Below are 21,045 nucleotides of genomic sequence, written 5' to 3' on the forward strand. Positions count from 1 at the left end.
AATCGCCGGTGTTTCTGACGTCACAAACTACCTTGTAATTGATGAGTTTTAAGGGATAAAATGATTGACTACAGGGGGACTTTAAGTCAAATCAAACTCTAATAAAAAAAACATTAACAATGGCAATAAAGTTACTCATGCATACTTTATTTATAACTCCTTTTCCACTGCATTCCCCCAAAACAATTTACAAAAGTCCATTAATTCCCATGCAAACATCTAGAAGTCTAAGACGTTTTGACTAACATATGAGATTGTTTGTCGCAGTCAGTATGCATTTAAGATTGTACTCGATTCAATTCAAACAAAAAAGATGAACAGGCACATAGAAACAGTGACTAAACAAAAACTCCTTACTATTAACTGATGTCATTTAGAGAAATAGAAATCGAAATAGACCCCGTTTACCAAGGTAACCACAGGTCTACACCAAATGACGCGATACACGTTAACAGAGTTTCACTGGAAAACGTCCTCTTTGGGAGATGAGTAATCCAACCTGATGAGGTTAGCTTTCATATTCTGCTGTAAAGTGCAAATGTAATAAATATAGCCCTGTTGCATTAGAGATCATCAAGATCTTCACCCCATGAATGAAGACACCAGACATCAGTTAAGTGACGAGCAAGCGTAAAGTGAACAGGAAGTAAAGTCCACGGTTCTCTCGTTTGACCTCAAAGCTGTAAAAGCTTGTACAGTGAAGGTGACGACGAGTGAGAACGTGTGTGAGAGAGAGATTTGAGTTGGCTTTGGCACAGTCAGTCACGCATCAGGCCACGGGTGATACTCTCTGAGACGCCGGGAAGCTTCTGTTGTTGTTTATGATATCATCCAAGTCCTCGTCATCGATAACCACTGTAAAGGCAAAGGAAGAAAGGTTTCATTTGACAACAGAGTGGAAACGAGTGAATATGACAAGTTCAAGGCCTCCTGGGAAGTTTGTATTTGCATAAAACACACAAAAGTGATGAATAAAGAATGCGCATCGGGTGTGTGTGTGTGTGTGTGTTTTGCTTTGTTTTTATTCAGTTTATGAAGATGCTGCCAACTGAGTCGTTTGACACTACCAGTCAAAAGTTTGGGATCGGTGAGATTTTTTATGTTTTCAAGAGAAGTCTCTTCTGCTCACCAATGCTGCATTTATTTGATTTACAAAAAAACTAATATTGTGAAATATTATTACAATTTTAAACAGCTGTTTTCTATGTGAATATATAGTGAAGTATAATTTATTCCAGTAATCAAAGCTGAATTTTCAGCATCATTACTCCAGTCTTCAGTGTCACATGATCCTTCAGAAATCATTCTAATATGATGATCTGCTGCTCAAGAAACATTTCTGATTATTATCAATGTTGAAAACAGTTATTTACATTTTTATTTCAGGATTCTTTGATGAATAGAAAGAAGTTCAGTAAGATTTATTTTATTTTTCGGGGAAAATAAATAAAAGAAATCAACACTTTTATTCATCAAGGATGAGTTAAACTGATCAAAAGTTACAGTAAAGACATCTAATGTTACAAAATATTATATTTCAAATAAATGCAGTTCTTTTGAACTTTCTATTCATTAAAAAATCTGTTTTCAACATTGATAATGAATGTTTTTTGAGCAGCAAATCATCATATGATAATGATTTCCGAATGATCATGTGACACTGAAGACTGGATAATGATGCTGAAAATTCAGCTTTGATCACAGGAATAAATTACACTTTACTATAAAATAGAAAACAGTTCTTTTAAACTGTCATATTATTTAACAATATTACTGTTGTTTTTGTATTTGTAATCAAATAAATGCAGCCTGGTGAGCAGAAGAGACTTCTTAAAAAAAAAAAACAGCAGTGTATATTGTATCGTAACTGTACAATATAATTGTTTTATTGTAGTCTAAATAATTTTTTTTACAAAAAATATTTTATTTTAACAAATTTACAGACCATTGCATCCAACATGTTTTCTCACTGACACCCTCATCTCATTAACTTCTCCGTTTTGTTCTCGTAATTACGACTTTGTGGTGACTATCACGTGCGTTCAACAAAGTTCCCCACAAAGTTATTTTTAATAACTAGAAAAGGGAACATGTTGCTTGCGAATGATCTAAGAATTCTCAATTACAACCTGTTACTTGAAGAAAGTAAAATGTATACACAACATTTACTTGTGTTTTCTTTTTTGTGACTATTATTATTATTCATTTATGTCATATGATTGTGGTTTCATGACTAAGAGATGACAGAATGTCTTTAACGTCACAGGACGGATGTTGTGAAGCGGTCATTTTCCATTGCTTTTACTCTGGTATAATTACATCTGTTGGATTTGTAGTGGTCAGATGAGCATTGAAACGTGCAACTAAGATTATTCAATAAACTCTGCTCATTTTTTATCATTATTATCACCTGTTTCTGCTCTTTTTACATTACATTACATTGTGAGCTGTTCTTCCCTGGCCTTCTCACTCATCTTCCTGGCTGTTAATACAGTTTTGGGAACCAGACAAGACTTGCTGTTTACAGGTTTTGGATACCCGACAAAAGAATACTGATATCTTCTGGCAGGATCCGGCATCAGATCATCTGACATTTTTTGACATGCTGGCATGATCTAACATTTTGGCATAGACTGCAAGATGTCGGCTCGATCTAACATTTGTTTGGAATCTTAAAATAGATTAAAAAAAGTTTGTACCAAATTCTGTAGCTGGAGAGCTTTAGGAGATAAATATAACTTATAAAACTTTTCCTGCCGCCTCCCCCCAGCACTGCAGATTTAGGATAGTTCGCCCAAAAATTTTAATTCTTTCATTAATTCGTTCCAATCCAAAGCCGTAAGAGTTTTGTTCATCTTCAGAACACAAATAAAGATATTTTTGATGAAATCTGAGATTTCTGTCCCTCCATTGACAGCTACACAACTGACACTTTGAAGCTTCAATAAGTTCATAAAGAGATCGTAAAACTAATCCATGTGAATTGAGTGGTTTAGTCAAAACTTTCTGACGAGACTCGATCGCTTTATATAATGAACAGATTGAATTTAGGCTTTAATTCACATCTAAACATTGATTAAAACAGAAGCTCAACCGAATCTGCTTGATGCGCAAGAACAAACCTCATTGGCTCTTGCAGAAGCTCAAACGTCTAGAATGAACCTCATTGGTTCACGCACCTCATGGAATGTTTGAGCTTCCCTTTTCCACAAAAAATGTTTGAGTTGATGAATGTTTATATGTGAATAAAAGCCTAAATTCAATCTTTTCATCATAAAGCGTTCAGTCTCTTCAGAAAATTTGGACTTAAACCGCTCAATTCATATGGATTAGTTTTACAATCTCTTTATGAACTTTTTGAAGCACAGAGGGACAGAAATCTCTCAGATTTCATAAAAAAGATCTTAATTTGTGTTGTGAAGATGAAGGAAAGTCTTACAGATTTGGAAAGACATGGGGGTGAGTATTAATGACAGCAGAATTTTCATTTTGGGGTGAACTATCCCTTTAAAAACAAAACTTAATTTCGATATTTTGGTCTCGGGTCAAGAAAAAAAAAATCTCACCCAATAATTACCTACATGTCAGGCCAACATAAAACACAGGCTAATATCACACACACCTCTCGTAGAGCGGCCGATCTGCCCGAGTTTGGGGGCTCGCTGCCCTCTTCGCGGGGCGGACAGGAGGTCTGGTCGGGTTCGCCCTGCCTGTCCGAGCTCGTACGGGATCATCGGACTGGGTTGTAAAGCACCTGTCGGTGGTATGAGATCGGGCATCTCTGCCATGCCGTACATGACCTCCTGCTGTTGTGCTTCGGTGGGTGTATTCATAAAAAACGACCACAAGTCGCTGGTTTGGCTGTGCACTTCCGCGAAGGCGACAAATGTTTCTCAATCCACCTAAACTGATCCGGTGTTGACAACACCTGGGGAGGGGGAAAAACGAGAAAAATAAAGCGATTAACCTACATGCCCTAAATAATGAAATCTATAACATTAGTATCAAGCAATCGGATTACAAATACACCTTGTAAACCCACAAGTGACGAAGAAAGTGTTCGCGTGCACCGGATGAGCTTGAGTATGTTCACGCTTGTCAACAACAAAGCTTTCGCTTACATTACATTATGTTGTAGCCGAAACATGGAATATATACACATTTAAAACAACGAAACGTATCCTTACCTTGGATGTGTCCGGAGTGTGGATGCAGTTGACGCGTATTTGGTTTCTGTGTTGATTTGTACGCCGTGTTCAACGCGAGTCGGTAGTTGCCGATAGTCTGTCGTAACTCTCACCAGTGTTGCCAGATTGGAACGGTGATTTCCAGCCCAAAAGCTCACCAAAACCCGCCCACTACAAGAAAAAACCGCCCAAAATTTTACTGCCAAAATAATATGATATAATTTCATTACCATGTCATTCAAGGTTGATAAGCACAATTTGTATCTCCTTAAAACAAATAACAATGATAAAAAAAAAAAAAAAAAAAAAAAAAAAACCAGGAAAACAGATCAAAACGGCAATAATTAAGGAGAATTAGCCAATATGACTAAAATGTCCAGATGGACACTGTCAAAACGGCAATCAAGAAATGAACCGATGACTTTAACCCTAGGAAAGTACACAATGCAGAACATAACGCAGAATTTAGCAGTCAAAACTGATTCATCGTTGATTCAAACCTTTTTCAGCAGGTGTCAGGGGCGAGTATAGTGCAGTCTGGACGGTGTAAAGTTGACGATGTCTGGTACAGTTAGGCTAGTGTGCACATGACCATGGACATAACTGTGCTCTCCTCTCAGAGTTATAGTCACCATCGATATCTCCCACCACGTGTACATTTTTAGAGTTGCTCACTATCTCACTCTTTACTGTGTACATACAACTTAGTAGAGGCATTAGCCATCACTTGAATATACAGCTACAACTTATCGCGCTCAATCGCATCTGCCTGCTGATCGCTGATTGGCTAAAAGTGCGTGCTCGTCGGTGATGTCAACACCAATGCCAGCTGACTCTGCATGGGCGTGTGTGTACAGTAATGTCATGATGACTGATTTTATGGACTACATGCACACTTTATTTTAGTTTTTTAACCAATTAGACTTTAAAATGTAGATGTTTGAAAACCGCCGAACTGATCCCAAACCAGCCCAAATTTTGTCCACCCGCCCAAACCCTTTTTTACCCGCACAATCAAATTCAAAACCGCCCAATTGGGCGGGAACCCGCCCAATCTGGCAACACTGACTCTCACTTGGGGATTTCCTTGATCGTTTCTGTATGCGTCACTGCGAGGGAGGGCCTGAAAGCTTCAACACACGCACACACCAACCGTGTGTAGGTGCTTAATGACGGTTCGCCCACCGTGTGTGGGCTCGCCAACTCTAACCTACATACGATAGCCTACGTGAGAACCCACACTGGACGTTAGAGAATGTTTCACGGTTTGTCTTAAAATGATTCAGATTTCTTTATTAGCATGACGCAATTGTAGGCTACTTATTGTAAAAACAATACAGGAAGGGGGAGAAAAGAAACAAACAGACAGATCATGAGAAATTCGTCAATTTTAACCGTTTCCTAAGCGCTGGGTAAGCTGGTAAAAATGTGGCTATAGCTATCTTTGTGAAATAGCCTATTAAAAACATGCAGTAATTGTGATACCATATGTTTATTTTAAAAAATAAAGTCTAAACAGAAAAAAAAACCTGCATTGCAAGTTGCTTTGCGTGTCTTCATATGACTGCTAGTTGGGATGTCTACTGTCATTGTTATTTAATTAGGGGTGTAACGATACGAGACCCATGTCACGATTCGTTACATATCACGATACGATATTATTGCGATACTCCAAGACATATGATAAAAGGTTAACAAAAAATGTACTGTTGATTAAAATAGCAAATTTGTTATTGTAGGTATTATAGGCTTGGACTTGGTGCTGGTAACCCAATGCACAGGACAATAGTGACACCAGAATAAAAATATAAATGATTCTGAAGCTGAAAATAGAGAATTATTTTAGACGTAAATGCTTGCACTCTTTCACCGATTTTAAAATAATGTAGGCCGAATGGTAACATAAGACATTTGGCTTTATCCGGACCTACAAATATTCCCCCATTGCATTACTATACATTAAATTCAGCATTATATATAGTAGTTTAATGTAGTACTGAATCTCTGAAAACTGGAATTTTTTTTCCCACACTGTAATTTTTATTTTGTGTGAACTATACACAGTTGTCACTACCCACGACATATTGTTGCATTTTTGTATTGCAATTTATTGTTACTCCCCTATTATTTATACAATATTCCTTGAATTTGATTCCAAGAGTGTTGATATAACCACTCTCAGAAAAAAAGGTACAAAAGCTGTCACTGGGACAGTACCCTTCAAAAGGGTTCTAATATGTAGCCTACCATTTTAGGTACTAACACTTTTGGTACCAATATGTACCCTTGAGGGACTAAAATGCACTTTTTAGGTACAAAGGTGTACCTTTTGAAAAGGTACTGCCACAGCGACGGCTTTTGTACCTTTTTTTCTGAGAGTCTAACATCAGTAGAACTTTTCACTGTTTTTATCACTCTTTTCTATGTTTGCAACTGAGACTAACTGTCAGTGTCACTCTATGCATAAGTAATAATTATTGTTCAGTGAGTCTTTCTGCTGGTTGCATCTTAAGCCAGTAGTTGACAACAAGGGATCGTTCTTTATGACTGTGTCGTTAAATAGTTCATTTAACAGATTCTTTCACAAGATTGATTAATTTAACAATGAAACATGAACGAAACTGACGCTGCATCCCAATTAGCATAGGCTACTATCCGTCCTAAAAGGTATTCAAATTAGAATTAGTGTAACCAAATCGTAGCATGTTTAAATGAGTATCCAATACCCGGATGGTTTACTATTTTCGGTTAAAATTCGAAGTGCAGATCCATGCACACTAATGGCTAATATTGCCCATAACCCATTGCATGTTGGACTACATGCATGAATAAAAAGTGTTAAAAAACTATGTTTAATCTGCAACAATGAAAGTAAATGTGGACGATGTTAACTGTGACAAGATCATTAACATGTAGTTTAAACAATGACAGAATGCACATAACTAGCAACAGAGCAGTCAATATAGAGGCTATAACAGTCAATGTCCCAAAGCTTGCCTATTCTGCTGCACAATCAAAAGTATATACTTTTTCATCACAAAAAGAACACATAAAGCATAGTATAAGTAGGAGCGAGTTGAATCATTTGCCCCTTTCACACAGCAATCCATTGTCTTCATTCACCCGCATTGGGGAGAATCGCTTTAATTTCACTATCTGTTCAATTTAGCAAAAAAAAAATAATTATGCCTGAGTGAAAGGCATAAGGGGATGATCAAACAAAATGTGTTTTTGCTCTTAAAAACAGGAGACACACATAATAACCAACTGCAGAGCTGTAAAATGAAATTCCAGGACTTTTCAAGCACTACTTTTTTGGTTTTCAGGGACTACAATCAGAGATCTCACTTATCAGACAATATCTTTACTATCTTTTAAATTCTAAAAAAGGTAAACAAATAAACAAAAATAAACTAATGAAACAAAATGGTACAAGTAAAGTGTAGCACAAGCAATGACTGTGGTAACTTTAACCACTGAAAGGATACTATGACACAGATATCGCTTTGCTTATTCAAACTGATTTTTTCTCCCATGAATATGTGATTGACCTGAAGAATGAAAGATGCATCATAATATTTGGATATTTTTAAGAGCAATATCAAGCTCATAGCCATGCAAAATGGCTCTATATCTATATCAGACAGGTTGATTTTGTGTGAAAAGATTGTTTTATCAATAAAATTAAACAGTTTCCCATATATTGTCTTTCAATAATTCAAGCACTTTTCAATACCTTTTCATAAATAGGCCTATGGCTATTTTCAAGGGTTTTCCAGGACTTATATTTCAAAAAGTTAAATGCATGTACTTTACCTTGTAGTACGAACCCTGCAAAGATGATCATCTTGCGCATGTTTAAATAGAAAAACAATTAAAAAGCTTACTGTAAACAGCGCGGCGTAATCAAGTCACCTCCATAAGTACTTTATTACGTCAGCATGCTCTGAAATTGTACGTGATCATACCGGTAATCTTCATTCCGCGTTCACACAGCGCGGTAATTTACTTGCCTTACTGGTAAATTGCCAGAACCAGTTTACCCGTATTTTTTGAAAAAGTCTTGTTCAACCATGATCTGTGACCGGTGATTTACCAGTAAAAACTGTATGTGTGAAAGGGGCTACTTTCAATCTTACAGTAGATGCTGATGCAATCAATTCGTTAAAAGAAAAAATATTCAGGATCCGTTATGAGTCACTGAATCGTTTACTCAACTGAAAAAAAACTTGGGGGAAAAAACACTGGATCATTCGGAAACCAAAACCAGTGTGTGTGTTGTTCATAGACGCGTTGTGCAACGGTTCTAGCTTAATTTGTTCGTTTTTTTTGTTTTTTTTTTTGCAACATTGTATTGTTTTAGTAGCCAATAGTAGTAATATAAGCCGCGTTTCCACCGAAATTACCCGGAACAATTTGTCCTAGGAACTTTTTTCCCAGGAACTATTTTTGCCCCAGACCGGTTGCTTTCTGCGTTTACACCGCGGTCTAAAGTACGGGGAAGGTAAACTGCGCGCAACTGCTCCTCCCAGTCTGCGACGGACAGTAATCAGTTTTGAGCACCACATTTATAATAAGTATGGAGGAGATTCAAACTGTGCTGCATGTATTGGTTTACTATGACGAGGTAATTAACAAAACAAAATAGACGAGCACTGATACTAAAGCGTGTTCAGAAAGCTCCTAAAATTAGACAACGTATATTATCAGTTATTGTGAGATGCCTGGGACGAACGCGCAAAAATTTCCTCTTTCGCAAATACGCTTAAAAAAAGCCTGAACCCCGTCTATCATGCATTGCAATGCAAGGTTAAGATGTCCACTTGCCCTACAATTTTCAATGCTGTCAACACCAGGTGCACCAATTTAGATTTAAGCTGTACAGTTATGTTCCCAAACCATACTGTAATACTATACCTAACAATACTTTCCAAAACAGCTTTGTAAAACAACAGCATGAGCTTGTTGTTCACCCCATAAAGATGTAATCTGCGTAAGAAGTAGGCCTACAGTCTCTGGTGTAGACGAGTTCAGTGTCTTCAGCTTATTGTAAGTAAATATTTACTCATCACTGTTTTACGAAATAACTAATATAACTTGTGGTTTGTTTAGTAAGAAGCACAGTTGAAGGCAAGTTTGGCTACTTTACAAAAATAAAATAGGTGCTATACATGTAAGAACAACAGTCTTCGTCCAAGTTTTACTTGGCTACGCATACATTTGAGTAACAAAATCTCAGTGATTTTGAGTGGGTTTGTGGAGTTACATCAAGACACTGTCTGCTCTGTTTGCTGCATACAAGAGAGAAACTGTTAAATATGAACAACATATTGGTTAGTGCAATGTTTCATGGCTGATAAGAAGTATGTATGCATCGAAAATGTTTGCAATTCGTCCCTTATGTGTGGCCACAATTTTTTTTTTGAATCCTAGATGGGGTAATGTCATAGTCTATGCCATATAGACCAAATAAACTGTACATCTGCATTATACTTCTGATTCACACTAGAGATGCTCTGACCTCTGAAGCAACTCTAGTGTTGATATATTAGATATTCAATCCCACACGAAAGGATCAACTTTATCAGATTTAACATGTTTTCTCTTGAGTAATGCCAGATTACAAGCAAACAAACAGTATCTCCTTTCTCATTCAGGTAAAATTGTGGTATGCACGATGGACATGTCGAGACTTATTTATGCTGTTAAACTAAAACCCCATGACTAGTTGAGTGTATAAAGGGGGTGAAGTGGGAAGGGGAGATAATCATTACACCAGAGGATAAAAGGAGAGAGTCCTTCACCAAGCTGGAGCAGCGCAAGCGTGAAGATGTCCAAACCAATCTGTCTGGTGTTTGCCTTGCTGATTCTGACCACAATTTTGTGCAACAACTCAGGTAATTTCTGGAACAATATACATTGCTTACACCACTAGTTTTCACATGAATATTTTTAACATTACCTTCGAGTGAATGAGTTACATCTCTAATATTCTGTAATTACACTTAAAAAAAATACAGTAGCCACTTAAATTTACAGTAAAAAATTGTATTTTATTATCTGATATAATGTTGATTTACCAAACTATTAAAGTACTAATATCTGTTTTGTACCATTGTAATACAATGACAACCGCTAATCACAGTAGTGTAAATTATACAATGACTTTATTCTACAGTAAAATTACATTAAATGTACGGTTAGACCTATCACAGTTATTCACCTGATGTAGAACAGAAACTTTCTGTCAGCCTATTAACAGTTTTTCACCGTAGCATTTTTTACAGTCTTTTACCATTAAAATCACACACAAAAATGTAGTCACAAAGCTTATGATGTTGTGGTTTTTGAAATCATGGTTGTTTATCCTTTTGATGTGAGACTAATGTCACCTCATGTCTCCACACAGTCTGTTCACAGAGGGGATCCTGGAAACAATCTGCTGTTTGTGGCTGCAGAAGTAAGAAATAAGTCTTTTTGCCAAAGCATTGTGTGCTAAAAGTATTAATATAGACCACGAAAGTATTTCATTTTTTTAATGTAATATTCACATCTCTCTTCTTAGTTGATCATCATAATAGTCTGCAGTGTACAAAGAAACACAGTCCTAAAACCATTGAGGAGTACCACAAAATGGTTGGGTGTATTTGCAGGAACCGCCAGAAATGTAAGTTAAACATAATATAGTATAACAATTGCAGTTATGGAAAATATTACCATTAATCATCATACAAAAATCTGTTTTCTCTTTTACACAGATTTAAATGGAGCCTCAAAGAAATGGTTTCTGAACATGTGCAACTCAAATTCTCAAACTCCTTTGTGATCTCAGCTTTGTAAAGTTTCCTGGGATGATTTGCTTCATATCTATACCCAACATTTACATTTAAAGACTCTATGATGAAATTACTGCAGTATAATCACGAACAATGCTAAAAGTGTGATCATTTTGAGTGAATCTTAAAATAGCACAATAAAAGTATGTAAACTGCTGAAACATGTTTTTCTGTTATCACTGTGTGTTTGTTATGATCACAATGATATAGCGTTCTGTATCTCCACTGGTCATCTTTGTTTACAGCAGCCTTTATACCAATACAGGCTTCTTTGGCCAGATTTAGACGTTATTTGAAGAATCATGCATGTTTTAACAAGGCACTCGCCCCTCTCAGGTTCAACTTGGACCAAAAAGTACATTTTTACTTCTGTATCTGTAAAGCAAATCTCTTGAGGTCTAAGATCTTTCTAAAGATCACACTTAAATTTGCTGCATTTTCACTCATCAGCATCACAGAATCTGATAATATGATATCTGTTTTCATGACTACGAAGATTTCTTGGAATTATACTTGATTCCGTGGAACCAAAAATGGCCACATGTTACACAATTCTCCTCTATATGAGTGTGCATTGTTATCGTTTATTTAATACTTTGGTCCAACAGTCTTCTTTTTATTTGTCATTTATATTACATTACTGTTTTCAAAAGTGTATTTTGCAAGGAAATACTGTTATTATACATTATCATTATCATTTTTTAACCTGATGCTGGGTTAGAACAATAATCATTGAAATAGACACATTTGATTATCTAATTGCATTTAATACTCATATTATTGTCTGTGCTTTATATAAAATATATTGATATATTAAAACTGATGAATGAAAACATTATAGCGTTCAGTAAATTATGTTTATGAGCATACACAGTTTTGTTTAAACTTTTAGTCAAATTCATAAGGACCAGAGCATATTTAGGCATACAAAGGGAGTAGCTTTTCTCAGTCAACAGCTGAAGTTAATAGTTTACTGCACAAAGTAGAAGAAAAAGAAAGCAAACCATGAGATTTAAATAATTAGTCAATACGTCATCAATCCTTCTTCTGAGATGTGTTTTTATCTTACCCTAGTAAGCCTATTATAAGTGTTTATAGATGGAAGATGATGTTGTTTTTATTACTCATCAGGGGAGTAAACTATTTTACTGAACAGATAAATTACCGTATCTCTCTAACAGAGTTAATTATAAAGCATTATCTATTGTGAAGGCTCATTTCATTATGATTGTTGTAGCGCTGTGCTGGAATCTATTTTTAAGGAAGTGCTGTGTGTATTAACGGGTAAATATACAGTAATATCTTCAGCTAGTCAGCTTGAGATCCTTTCCATTTAAACTGGTTATATCTCTTAAGCCTATAGTGAATGTTTTATGAGCAGTATAATCATATTCATCCGCACAGTCACGCAGAGCCAAAGCACAACCAAAACAATGTTCTTCCGCAAAATACATGCAGTTTTGGTTTTTATAGTGTACCTTTAATTATTGATTTATATGACGAATTCGATGGACTGTGGTTTGTGTACATATCAACAGGTGATCATTTTTCATCCAGGCTGCTGGTAAGAATTCATGTTGTAGTATATACTCTTTTCAGTGTCACATCTGCTGGATTAACAAGGCGTTTAATATCATTCGGCGTCTTGAAAGACCTCAGATTAGTAAAGATTTCAGATTAGTAAAAATGATATTAAGTTTCAGTTTAAACAATCTAATACAATACATTTTTGTAACGGTATTGCGTATCAGCATTGAAATAGCTCAGGTATTGCTTTCACTATGTAGAGATCAGAATCCCCCATCTCCTGAGAGTGGTACAGTCCCGACCTGACCCAGGGAGACGCGATGGCAAGTGGAGCTCTGGACTTTGTGAATGCTGGGGGGGTAAGGATGAGTGTGAGTGTGAGTGTGTATTCACTATACTAATGGCCAACCTGCTTAAATTTGTTTGTGTTTGAGTTGTCGTTGTGTGTTTGCAGGTGCTTTATGGTGCTTGCCTTTATTTGTTTATTTGGAGGATCCCCATGTCTACCCTTATTGAACTGTGTGTGTCGAATGTGGAACAGGGGACGTCACGGCTTTGAGGTGAAATGAAATCACTCGTGCAATGACGTTAATTGACATTAAACTACTTCTCCAGGAGTTCATATACTGTGACATGAAAGAAAAACAGCATTCAGATATGTTCTCGTAGGCTATAGGGGTGAGCGGGGCACAATATAGCGCGGGGCTGGCTGTAACACACACAGTTTAAAACATGCCAGCATTTGAGATTCTTTGACTGAGAGTCAATGTTCAGAAGTGATTAATTATTATGTTTTTAACTGTTTTCCGGTGTGTTCAAACTCAAAAAAAAAAAAAAAGTATTTTTAAGAATTAAAAATGCCATTATTTTATATGAAAATGTTAATAGTTGTATTTTCTTTACAAAATATTATAGTTTGTTGTGTCCCACCTATGGGGCATGTTGTCACATTCACTTCCAGGGGAAAATCAAGAAAAAAGTATACACTGTATCAATGAAACAAAAACACATAAGTGTACTAGGCATGTGTGAAATTAATGAATTCAAAAAGTGTTAGGTTGAGTCCCATTCTCCCCTTTATTAGTATGGTAGTGGCACAATTATATTGCACCAAATTTCTGTTTGGAAGCCTCTATTACTCTCTCAGCATTATTCGAATTCAACGTGGGATTTACAATGGTTATGCAAGCATCAAAACACTTGCACAAACAGGCACCCACACATGCACACACACACAAACATCCACGCACATGACCTGATGCCCACACACACACACTTACATTCCACCCATATGACCCTCTTCCAAAACCAAGTGCGATAAGCATCTTTTCTCAACACCAAACTAACTGAAAGTTCTTCTGGAAACTAACTCCCACGACACGAACCAGTGCGCCGTGACTCTGCGAACTGTACATTAGACTACATGAGAAATCTGCTTTTTGCAGAAAGAAAGAGCTCGACCATATCAGACTGGACTCATAAAGTCATGATCTGATTTTTATTATTATTTTTATGACAAACTGCAAGTATTGAATGATTTCTTAAACTTAAATTGGATTTGTTATTGAAATAATCTGAATGGAATGAGGAGCTCGTCTCAGATGATCAGACAAAAGTACAATGACAAAGCCCTTCATCTTTTCACCTTGATATTGAAGACTCGCATCTTTTTTGCTTTAGAAGTAAATTGAGAGGTGCAGTATGTAATGTTGACAGCTAGTGGCTGAAATGGGCACTGCAGTCCAAATTCAAAACATAGGAGAGAGTTGTTTCTCCCGCCTCCTCCTCCTCAGACTCACCAAGGGTTGCCAGATTGAGGACATGCAACAGGAACAAGAGCAACTGACAATTGAAGGTGACGAGGTTGATGAGGGATTGGGTGGAAAACTGAAAGAGCACTAGTTGTTGAAAGAGGAGCTTAGCTTGTAATACTAAAACAAGTCTGACCTGCTCTGTTCCATTAAAAGAAATTACGCTAAGCACATGCTGATAATTGCCCTTTTTTAAAGGTGCATTGCGCAACTTTTCATGTTAAAAATACCCGTTGTTCTAACCCATACATGCTTAAACAATTGCCTGATGGGCTGAATGAGCCCTTCTATGATCTCTGCGATTGCCTCTATAATCCTGTACAGTAAAATAAATAAGAGGGATTCGGGACGGAATCGACTGGGCGTGACGTCATGCGCGTTCACGCTCACCTGGTTTGTGTATTCGCCGCCATTATCCGCATCAGCGAAGACACCTCAAGCGACTTTGGCAAAAGTAGAAGATGGATTCAAAGAGACCGGCTTCTAGTTCATCCCAAACCCCAACCCAAACTCCACGTAACCGCGCGCACAACTCTGGTTGCAGTTTCTTCAATGGGGTCCAACCATAGACTGTAAAAAAAATCCAACGGTTTGAGGGTCCAAATGTCAGTTTCAGCGCAGCTCCAAAGGCTCGACATGATCCCAGCCGAGGAATAAGGGCCTTATCTACACAAACCAAAAAAAAAAATAATCTTTTTAACCAAATATACCCGTCTTGCACAGCTATGTGATGCGCCGCGCATTACGTAATCACATTAAAAGGTCACATATGTGGCGTGACATAGGCGGAATTACCAACCTAGAGAGTTTCTAAATAAATAAAAGGTAATAATGTCGGACAATTTTGAAGTTGAAGGAGAAAATGGGATTAAGTTTTTCACCCTACCGCGGTACTTGATTAGCCTACTTAATGTGTGTCGCATCACAGAGCTAGTGCATGACGAGCATTTGTGGTTAAAAAGTATTATATATATATATATTTTGTTTTTATAAAATGACCTATCATTTCTCTAGATAAGACCCTTATTCTTCGGCTGGGATCGTGTCGAGCCTTTGGAGCTGCACTGAAACTCACATTTGGACCCTCAAACCGTTGGACCCCATTGAAGTCCACTATATGGAGAAAAATCCTGGAATGTTTTCCACTGAAACCTTAATTTCTTTTTCGACTGAAGAAAGAAAGACGTTTTATTTGATAGTCAAGAGGTTTCTGGCAATTCATGTTCTATCAAGTCAAATGATTTATTATCAACCATAATTTGCATACTTTAAGTTTGGGACCTGACCTCTAAGATGGCACTGCCCCCTAAAATGTAGATAAGACCACTCCGGATGCCTTGTTAGACTTGCACGGGCTGTTTCACGGAAACTTAAGCCTATAGAAATGCATGTTTGAGTTATTTCAACTGAAAGTGATCAGTGCCATTGTTTTGTCCTGAGATGAACATCAGTAATGTTTTGTTCTAAGGCACGTTTATAAAAGCTAAGGCCTAATCCTGACTTAATCTAAGCCTGTGAAACCAGGCCTAAAAGTTCAATTTCTTGAGTGAAATTACAATTACAAAGCACTGTATCATGCCTGACATGTTTTGATGAACAATAGTCAGGCAGTGTTCAAAAACAGTCAAGGTATTATCTCAGAACAGTAAACAGTAAAAAACAGTAACAAGGATTCATATCCTTTATTCTAAAGACTTAAACACTCTGTAACACAGTTAAATATCATTAACTTGTTTCTCAGATTCCTCAATCAATGGAAACATGATGTTTAGGTGTTGATAACTGGTCTATCTAGTTGTTCTATAATGAATAGAATAGAAAATGGCTGTTATTACTCAGATAATTTATGCATTTTCTTCACATTGATGCAACCAGCACATGCGAACACATGTTAACACATGAGAACAGATAAACAATAGAGTCTTCACTCTCAGGTGAAACTATGCCCACAGTAAAGCCACATGATGATGGATTTTCAGGTGGAAGGTCACGGGTGTGACGCATAACTAACCTGACCAGTGACTTTGAGCAAACGCTTAAAATGAGATGCATACCTGCTCGTAACAGTGGATCTCCATCATTTTGCCTCTTGGAGTGTGTATGAACACAAGTCTGTCCTTCGTCTCTAGTCTCGCACTCAGGTAAGAGCTGGTTTTGAGATTGCTCAATTTTAGATTACTTGGTACAAATTGCATGTGAAAACTGTAGTAATATAATCCATTACATGGCATATTTTAGGTAATATAATCAGACTTTTAGATTTCTTTTAACGTTACTTTTAGCCTTCACTAGTTTATCACATACACTGATAAAAATGATTTTGTGGTGTTGTAAATACTACAGAAAAAACTATGTAATTTACATGAAAAAGTTATTTCAGGGAAGAATAAAAAAAAACGAGGTAAATTCTAAATTAGTACTCAATTCAAGCGTGTAGAAATGAAAGCGTAAATATCAACATTATAAAATTAAGTAAAATTACTCAACTTTTCTGATACTGGTGTTCCCATCATGCACTGGGCCTTGAATAATTTGATTTTTCACTGTTTTTCAGCTGTATTTTCATCATTGCTCTTGTTGTTAGGATTAGAAACTTGCCATTTTGTGACATTTGGAGTTAATTTTTCACTCAAAATAACACATTCAAACACAAAAACGATCCATCAAATGTTACCGTCATTGTGTATTGTCTATCAAGTATTGAGGTCTCTGCGTTCACGTGATGTTTGACTCTTATTATGTAGAATATCTATTGTATATCTTAGTTGTTTCTAAGGAAAGCATAAAGGGCCTACTTTAAAAGTGTGGTTTAATTCATTGTTATATTTTTTGAGTGAAATCAAATGTATTGCAACGGAAACTTCAACTAAATAGATGTTACTCAACCTTTTACTAGCCAAGTTAAAATGACTTATTTCCTTTGTTACTTTCATTAACTTCAGTAGAGTTTACTTAATTCCATATGTGAAGTTTACTTTAAAAATACTCGTGCAAAAACTTGCCAAAGAAAAATGAAGTAAATTTAACTTATTGCTTTTTTCAGTGTAGATTTGAATAGGGTAATCTTGAACTATAGTGATGTAAAAAAAAAAAAAAAAAAAAAAACAGCACAAAAAAAAAAAATCAACAATGTAAAGTGCATTAAATTTTATTACATCAGGGGTTCCCAAACGGGGGTTTGTGAAGGAACTGCAGGAAATTTGCTTCTGAAAAAATTATTATTATTTAATCCATAAAAATTTACGATTTTCAAATAATAACAGTCAAAATAAAAACACAAAAAAGATTAAATATTTTATTTGTTATCAAGTGTGGCCTCTGACTTGTGTAATTCCACAAAACTGGAAGACAATACTGAGATTAAGTCAATTATGAATAATTTACTGCCATTTTGTGAACATTATGTAATTGTGTAATCACTAAAAATGCAATCTGTAAACTACAATCTGATTATGAGTATTTTAAAACGTAATATAATAACAAGTATGTCATTTTTTGGAATGTGATTACATAATCCATTACACACTGTGTGTCACTATGCACTTATTTAAATATCTAGCTGAGTTTTTCAAGAATAACTTGTCTTGGGACACAACAGTTGTTTAAAAATGATAGATCACTATATGACATGTTTTTCAATGATCACTTTTGTGCCGATGCTAATGAAAAATAGATGGTTCTTAATAAAAAATAAAGGTTCTGGTTCCATGAAGAAACTTAAACATCCATGAAATCTTTTCATTCCACAAAGTAGTCCAAAGATTAAAGTGTTCTTCATACTGAGAGGAAAAAAAGTTTATTTTAAGAACTGTTCACTGAAAAAAAAAGGTTTTTTATGGCATTGTTTAAGTTTGTTTACACCAAAAAAATGACTAATTAATTAGATTTAAATTCAGAGCAAATTCTTAAATCAAGACGCAGTTACTTGAGAAGCACATGACATGAGATAACAAGTCTTATTTTGTGAAAAACGTATTGCAATTAAGTGACTTTACTTTAAAACGTATAAAAAAAATGAGTAGTTTAAACTTAAAGTTTAAAGTATGTCTTACCCTACTGGCAGATATTTTTCTAGTTTTAAGCAAAAAGTCTCTTAATGTTGATCTGTTTTAAGAAAACAAGACTTATATCTGTATGTAAGAATGTTATATATTATTCGATATTATATATTTTATTATATTAATATTTTTTCAAAATTATTATTATTAATTTATTTTTTTGTTGCAGTGTATGCACTCATAAGTCTTTGTGTTCTTGTGTCTGTAGAAGGATTTGGTAATAAGCAGGATGACTTCTCAACAGCCAAAGGCCTTTGCCATGTCACACACTTCCAACCAGTGGAGCTCTGGAATCTGTGACTGCTGTCAGGATGTACCAGAGTGTGAGTGTCTCTCTCTCTCTCTCTCTCTCTCTCTCTCTCTCTCTCTCTCTCTCTCTCTCTCTCGGTTTTGTTGATTTTGGTGTGTCTAGAATGTCACTTTATAACTATACAATAGTATTGCTAAATCTAGCTGACACATCATCATTGTACATCATCACTGAAATATGTGTATAAAAGGTTCTCCGGAGGTGTGCCAGAATAAGGGATAATGTGTAATCAGTTTTTACTGTAATTACTGTTGCATGTTGTTCTTTATAAACTGAGCAGGAAACTGAAAAGTCTTCTTCCCTATATGATGCATATCCGAGTGAAACTGCTTCTCAAACTAGAAAAACCGTAGGGCAGGACCTGATTGGATTGTTGGATCATTATCGTTTGCTATTTCTGTGACAGATTGTCCCGCACTCACGCACGGATGAATCATTTATGATAAATATTCCAATTATTCCATAAAAAAAAATAAGAATTGTAAATTTTGATTTCATGGTGAGGGCTGCACTATATATATGGTTTTAGCATTGATATTGCGATGTGCGCATCCAAGAATGGTTGTTGATCCGTACAGACCAGGCAACAAGCTTCGAAAAGCACATGATTCTCTGATTAATTGAAAAGTTTAACCATCATAGAGCGAAAGTTGATCATGTGTACGTGTTTTAGGTAGCCTGGCAAGCCAGACCTACATCAAGATGTTAGGTCTGGCAACTCTCCATAGACACGGCTCAATCCGAGGGGCGGGATAAACGGCTGTCTTTCAAATTCCCTCTGCACGCAATAGGACAGCGCTTCAACCAACCAGAGCGTTTTCCCAACAGCGGAGCTTAGTTGATAGATTCAACTTTTGACTCTGGCCGGCAAAACTACGAACACATCTTCCTTTTTTAAGAATGACTTAAGTGCCGTTCTTTGCTCTTTTCTCAAAGAAAAACCTAACTCCAAGTCCTCCAGAGTCGCGGACAAAGCCGATTCGAAAGACTGTTCTCCAGCAGCAGCCGCCATTCTTTGTTTTCAAGTAGCAGGGAACCGTCGCAACTCTGTCGTCATTATGTTAAGCCCGCCCCGCCCGCCTACTCTATACGCGACGTGATTGGCCTGACCCAATTTAGGTTTTTACAGCTCGAAAGTCAATGGAGAGTTGCTAGACTACCCTGGCTGCAAAATACATTTTGCTGCCGCTAGGGTGCGTCTCGATTTCTAGGCTATGTTTTAGGTCCTGTCAGTTTAAACATTTAAGTGATTTTAAACCATTAGAGTGCAAGAAGACGTGAAAGAGAATTCAATTCGGAACCGAATTAAGTTTTTTTCACGTCTATTTATGCTTGAACGGAAACACGCATGCCCGTCTCGACGAGTATCCTCGTCTTTGAAAAGAGATCAAACTTAAGTCTGTGCTCTAAAAAGCATTCAAGATTTACAACAGTTTAAGTTGGACAATAAATGTTCAGGCCTATGCTCAAAAAGTGGATTATAAATACAGCGTAAATACAATATAGTATAAAATAAATCCCCTAAAAATACAAAATATTAAATAAGAATCGTAATCAAACTAAAATATAGTAGGCTAGGCTACATTCATTTCATTGACAAAAAAAAGTACCAGAGAGTTTAACAAATGTGGGATGTCAATGCTGACTCTTTCACTTCGTGATTCCTCTTATCACTAACGGTCGTGTTCTTTTGCAGGTTGTTTTTCATTTTGGTGCTTCCCCTGTTTTGCCTGTTCGACGGCCCGCAAGCACGGCGAGTGTCTGTGTCTGCCTCTGCTCGACGGATTCGGATCATGCGTTCCTCCAATAACACTGGCCATGCGGGTCTCCGTGCGCCGTCGCTATGGGATAAAGGTTTGTTTCAAAGCCAGTTCTAGCTATCTTACATCTAATACTGTTTATAAATCTGGAGAACTTATCGTGTTTCTCTCTCTCTAGGACTCGATCTGTAATGACTGTCTTTACTCCACCTTCTGTGGTGTCTGCTCCTGGTGTCAGATATCCCGAGAAATGAATGTTCGTGAACAAAATGTCACTTTCATCAACGGTCGAGCAAAATGAAGGCCCTAACTTGCAACCTACAACTTCCTCGTTTTTCTCAGTATTCTGCACTGTTACAAATGAAATGACTCTCATTCTTCTCTGTGACAATAGATCTGCACCGTTGTATTTGCTCCATTTACAGGCAAATCCAGTTTTTTAATTCACAATTTTGAGATTTTGTTTCCATAACAAGTCTTCTTTCAGACTAGTGGAAATGAAACATGCCAAATACACATTTAAGTGTTGATTTTATTTCCTTTTATCGATTTGCAT

The 21,045-nt window shown here is 36.4% G+C and overlaps 2 protein-coding genes across 4 annotated transcripts; one reads left to right on the forward strand and one right to left on the reverse strand.

Annotated features, from left to right (window-relative positions):
- Nucleotides 1-126: 126 nt before the first annotated feature.
- LOC308686790 (uncharacterized protein) lies at nucleotides 127-4,300 on the reverse strand. The gene is made up of 3 exons (XM_081358774.1): nucleotides 4,188-4,300; nucleotides 3,623-3,928; nucleotides 127-855 (listed from the first exon to the last, which is right to left on the reverse strand). Exons 2-3 carry the CDS (start codon nucleotides 3,831-3,833, stop codon nucleotides 770-772), a joined length of 297 nt encoding a protein of 98 aa, XP_081214900.1. The 5' UTR covers nucleotides 3,834-3,928; nucleotides 4,188-4,300; the 3' UTR covers nucleotides 127-769.
- A 998-nt stretch (nucleotides 4,301-5,298) lies between these two features.
- Nucleotides 5,299-20,796, forward strand: ponzr5 (plac8 onzin related protein 5). Of its 3 annotated transcripts, none has more exons than XM_081358772.1 (6): nucleotides 5,299-5,452; nucleotides 9,127-9,236; nucleotides 9,845-10,084; nucleotides 10,597-10,647; nucleotides 10,753-10,854; nucleotides 10,946-11,852. In XM_081358772.1, exons 3-6 carry the CDS (start codon nucleotides 10,018-10,020, stop codon nucleotides 11,011-11,013), a joined length of 288 nt encoding a protein of 95 aa, XP_081214898.1. In that variant the 5' UTR covers nucleotides 5,299-5,452; nucleotides 9,127-9,236; nucleotides 9,845-10,017; the 3' UTR covers nucleotides 11,014-11,852. The 3 variants fall into 3 exon arrangements, with proteins under 3 accessions (XP_081214898.1, XP_081214899.1, XP_081214897.1); XM_081358773.1 differs by having other exon boundaries at nucleotides 5,307-5,452; nucleotides 9,916-10,084; XM_081358771.1 differs by lacking the exons at nucleotides 5,299-5,452; nucleotides 9,845-10,084; nucleotides 10,597-10,647; nucleotides 10,753-10,854; nucleotides 10,946-11,852 and adding exons at nucleotides 18,628-18,742; nucleotides 20,426-20,583; nucleotides 20,668-20,796 and having other exon boundaries at nucleotides 9,155-9,236.
- The last annotated feature ends 249 nt before the right edge of the window (nucleotides 20,797-21,045 follow it).

The sequence above is a fragment of the Scardinius erythrophthalmus genome, assembly GCF_964197995.2.
Source record: "Scardinius erythrophthalmus genome assembly, chromosome: 2".
In the NCBI taxonomy this organism is placed as follows: Eukaryota; Metazoa; Chordata; class Actinopteri; order Cypriniformes; family Leuciscidae; genus Scardinius; species Scardinius erythrophthalmus.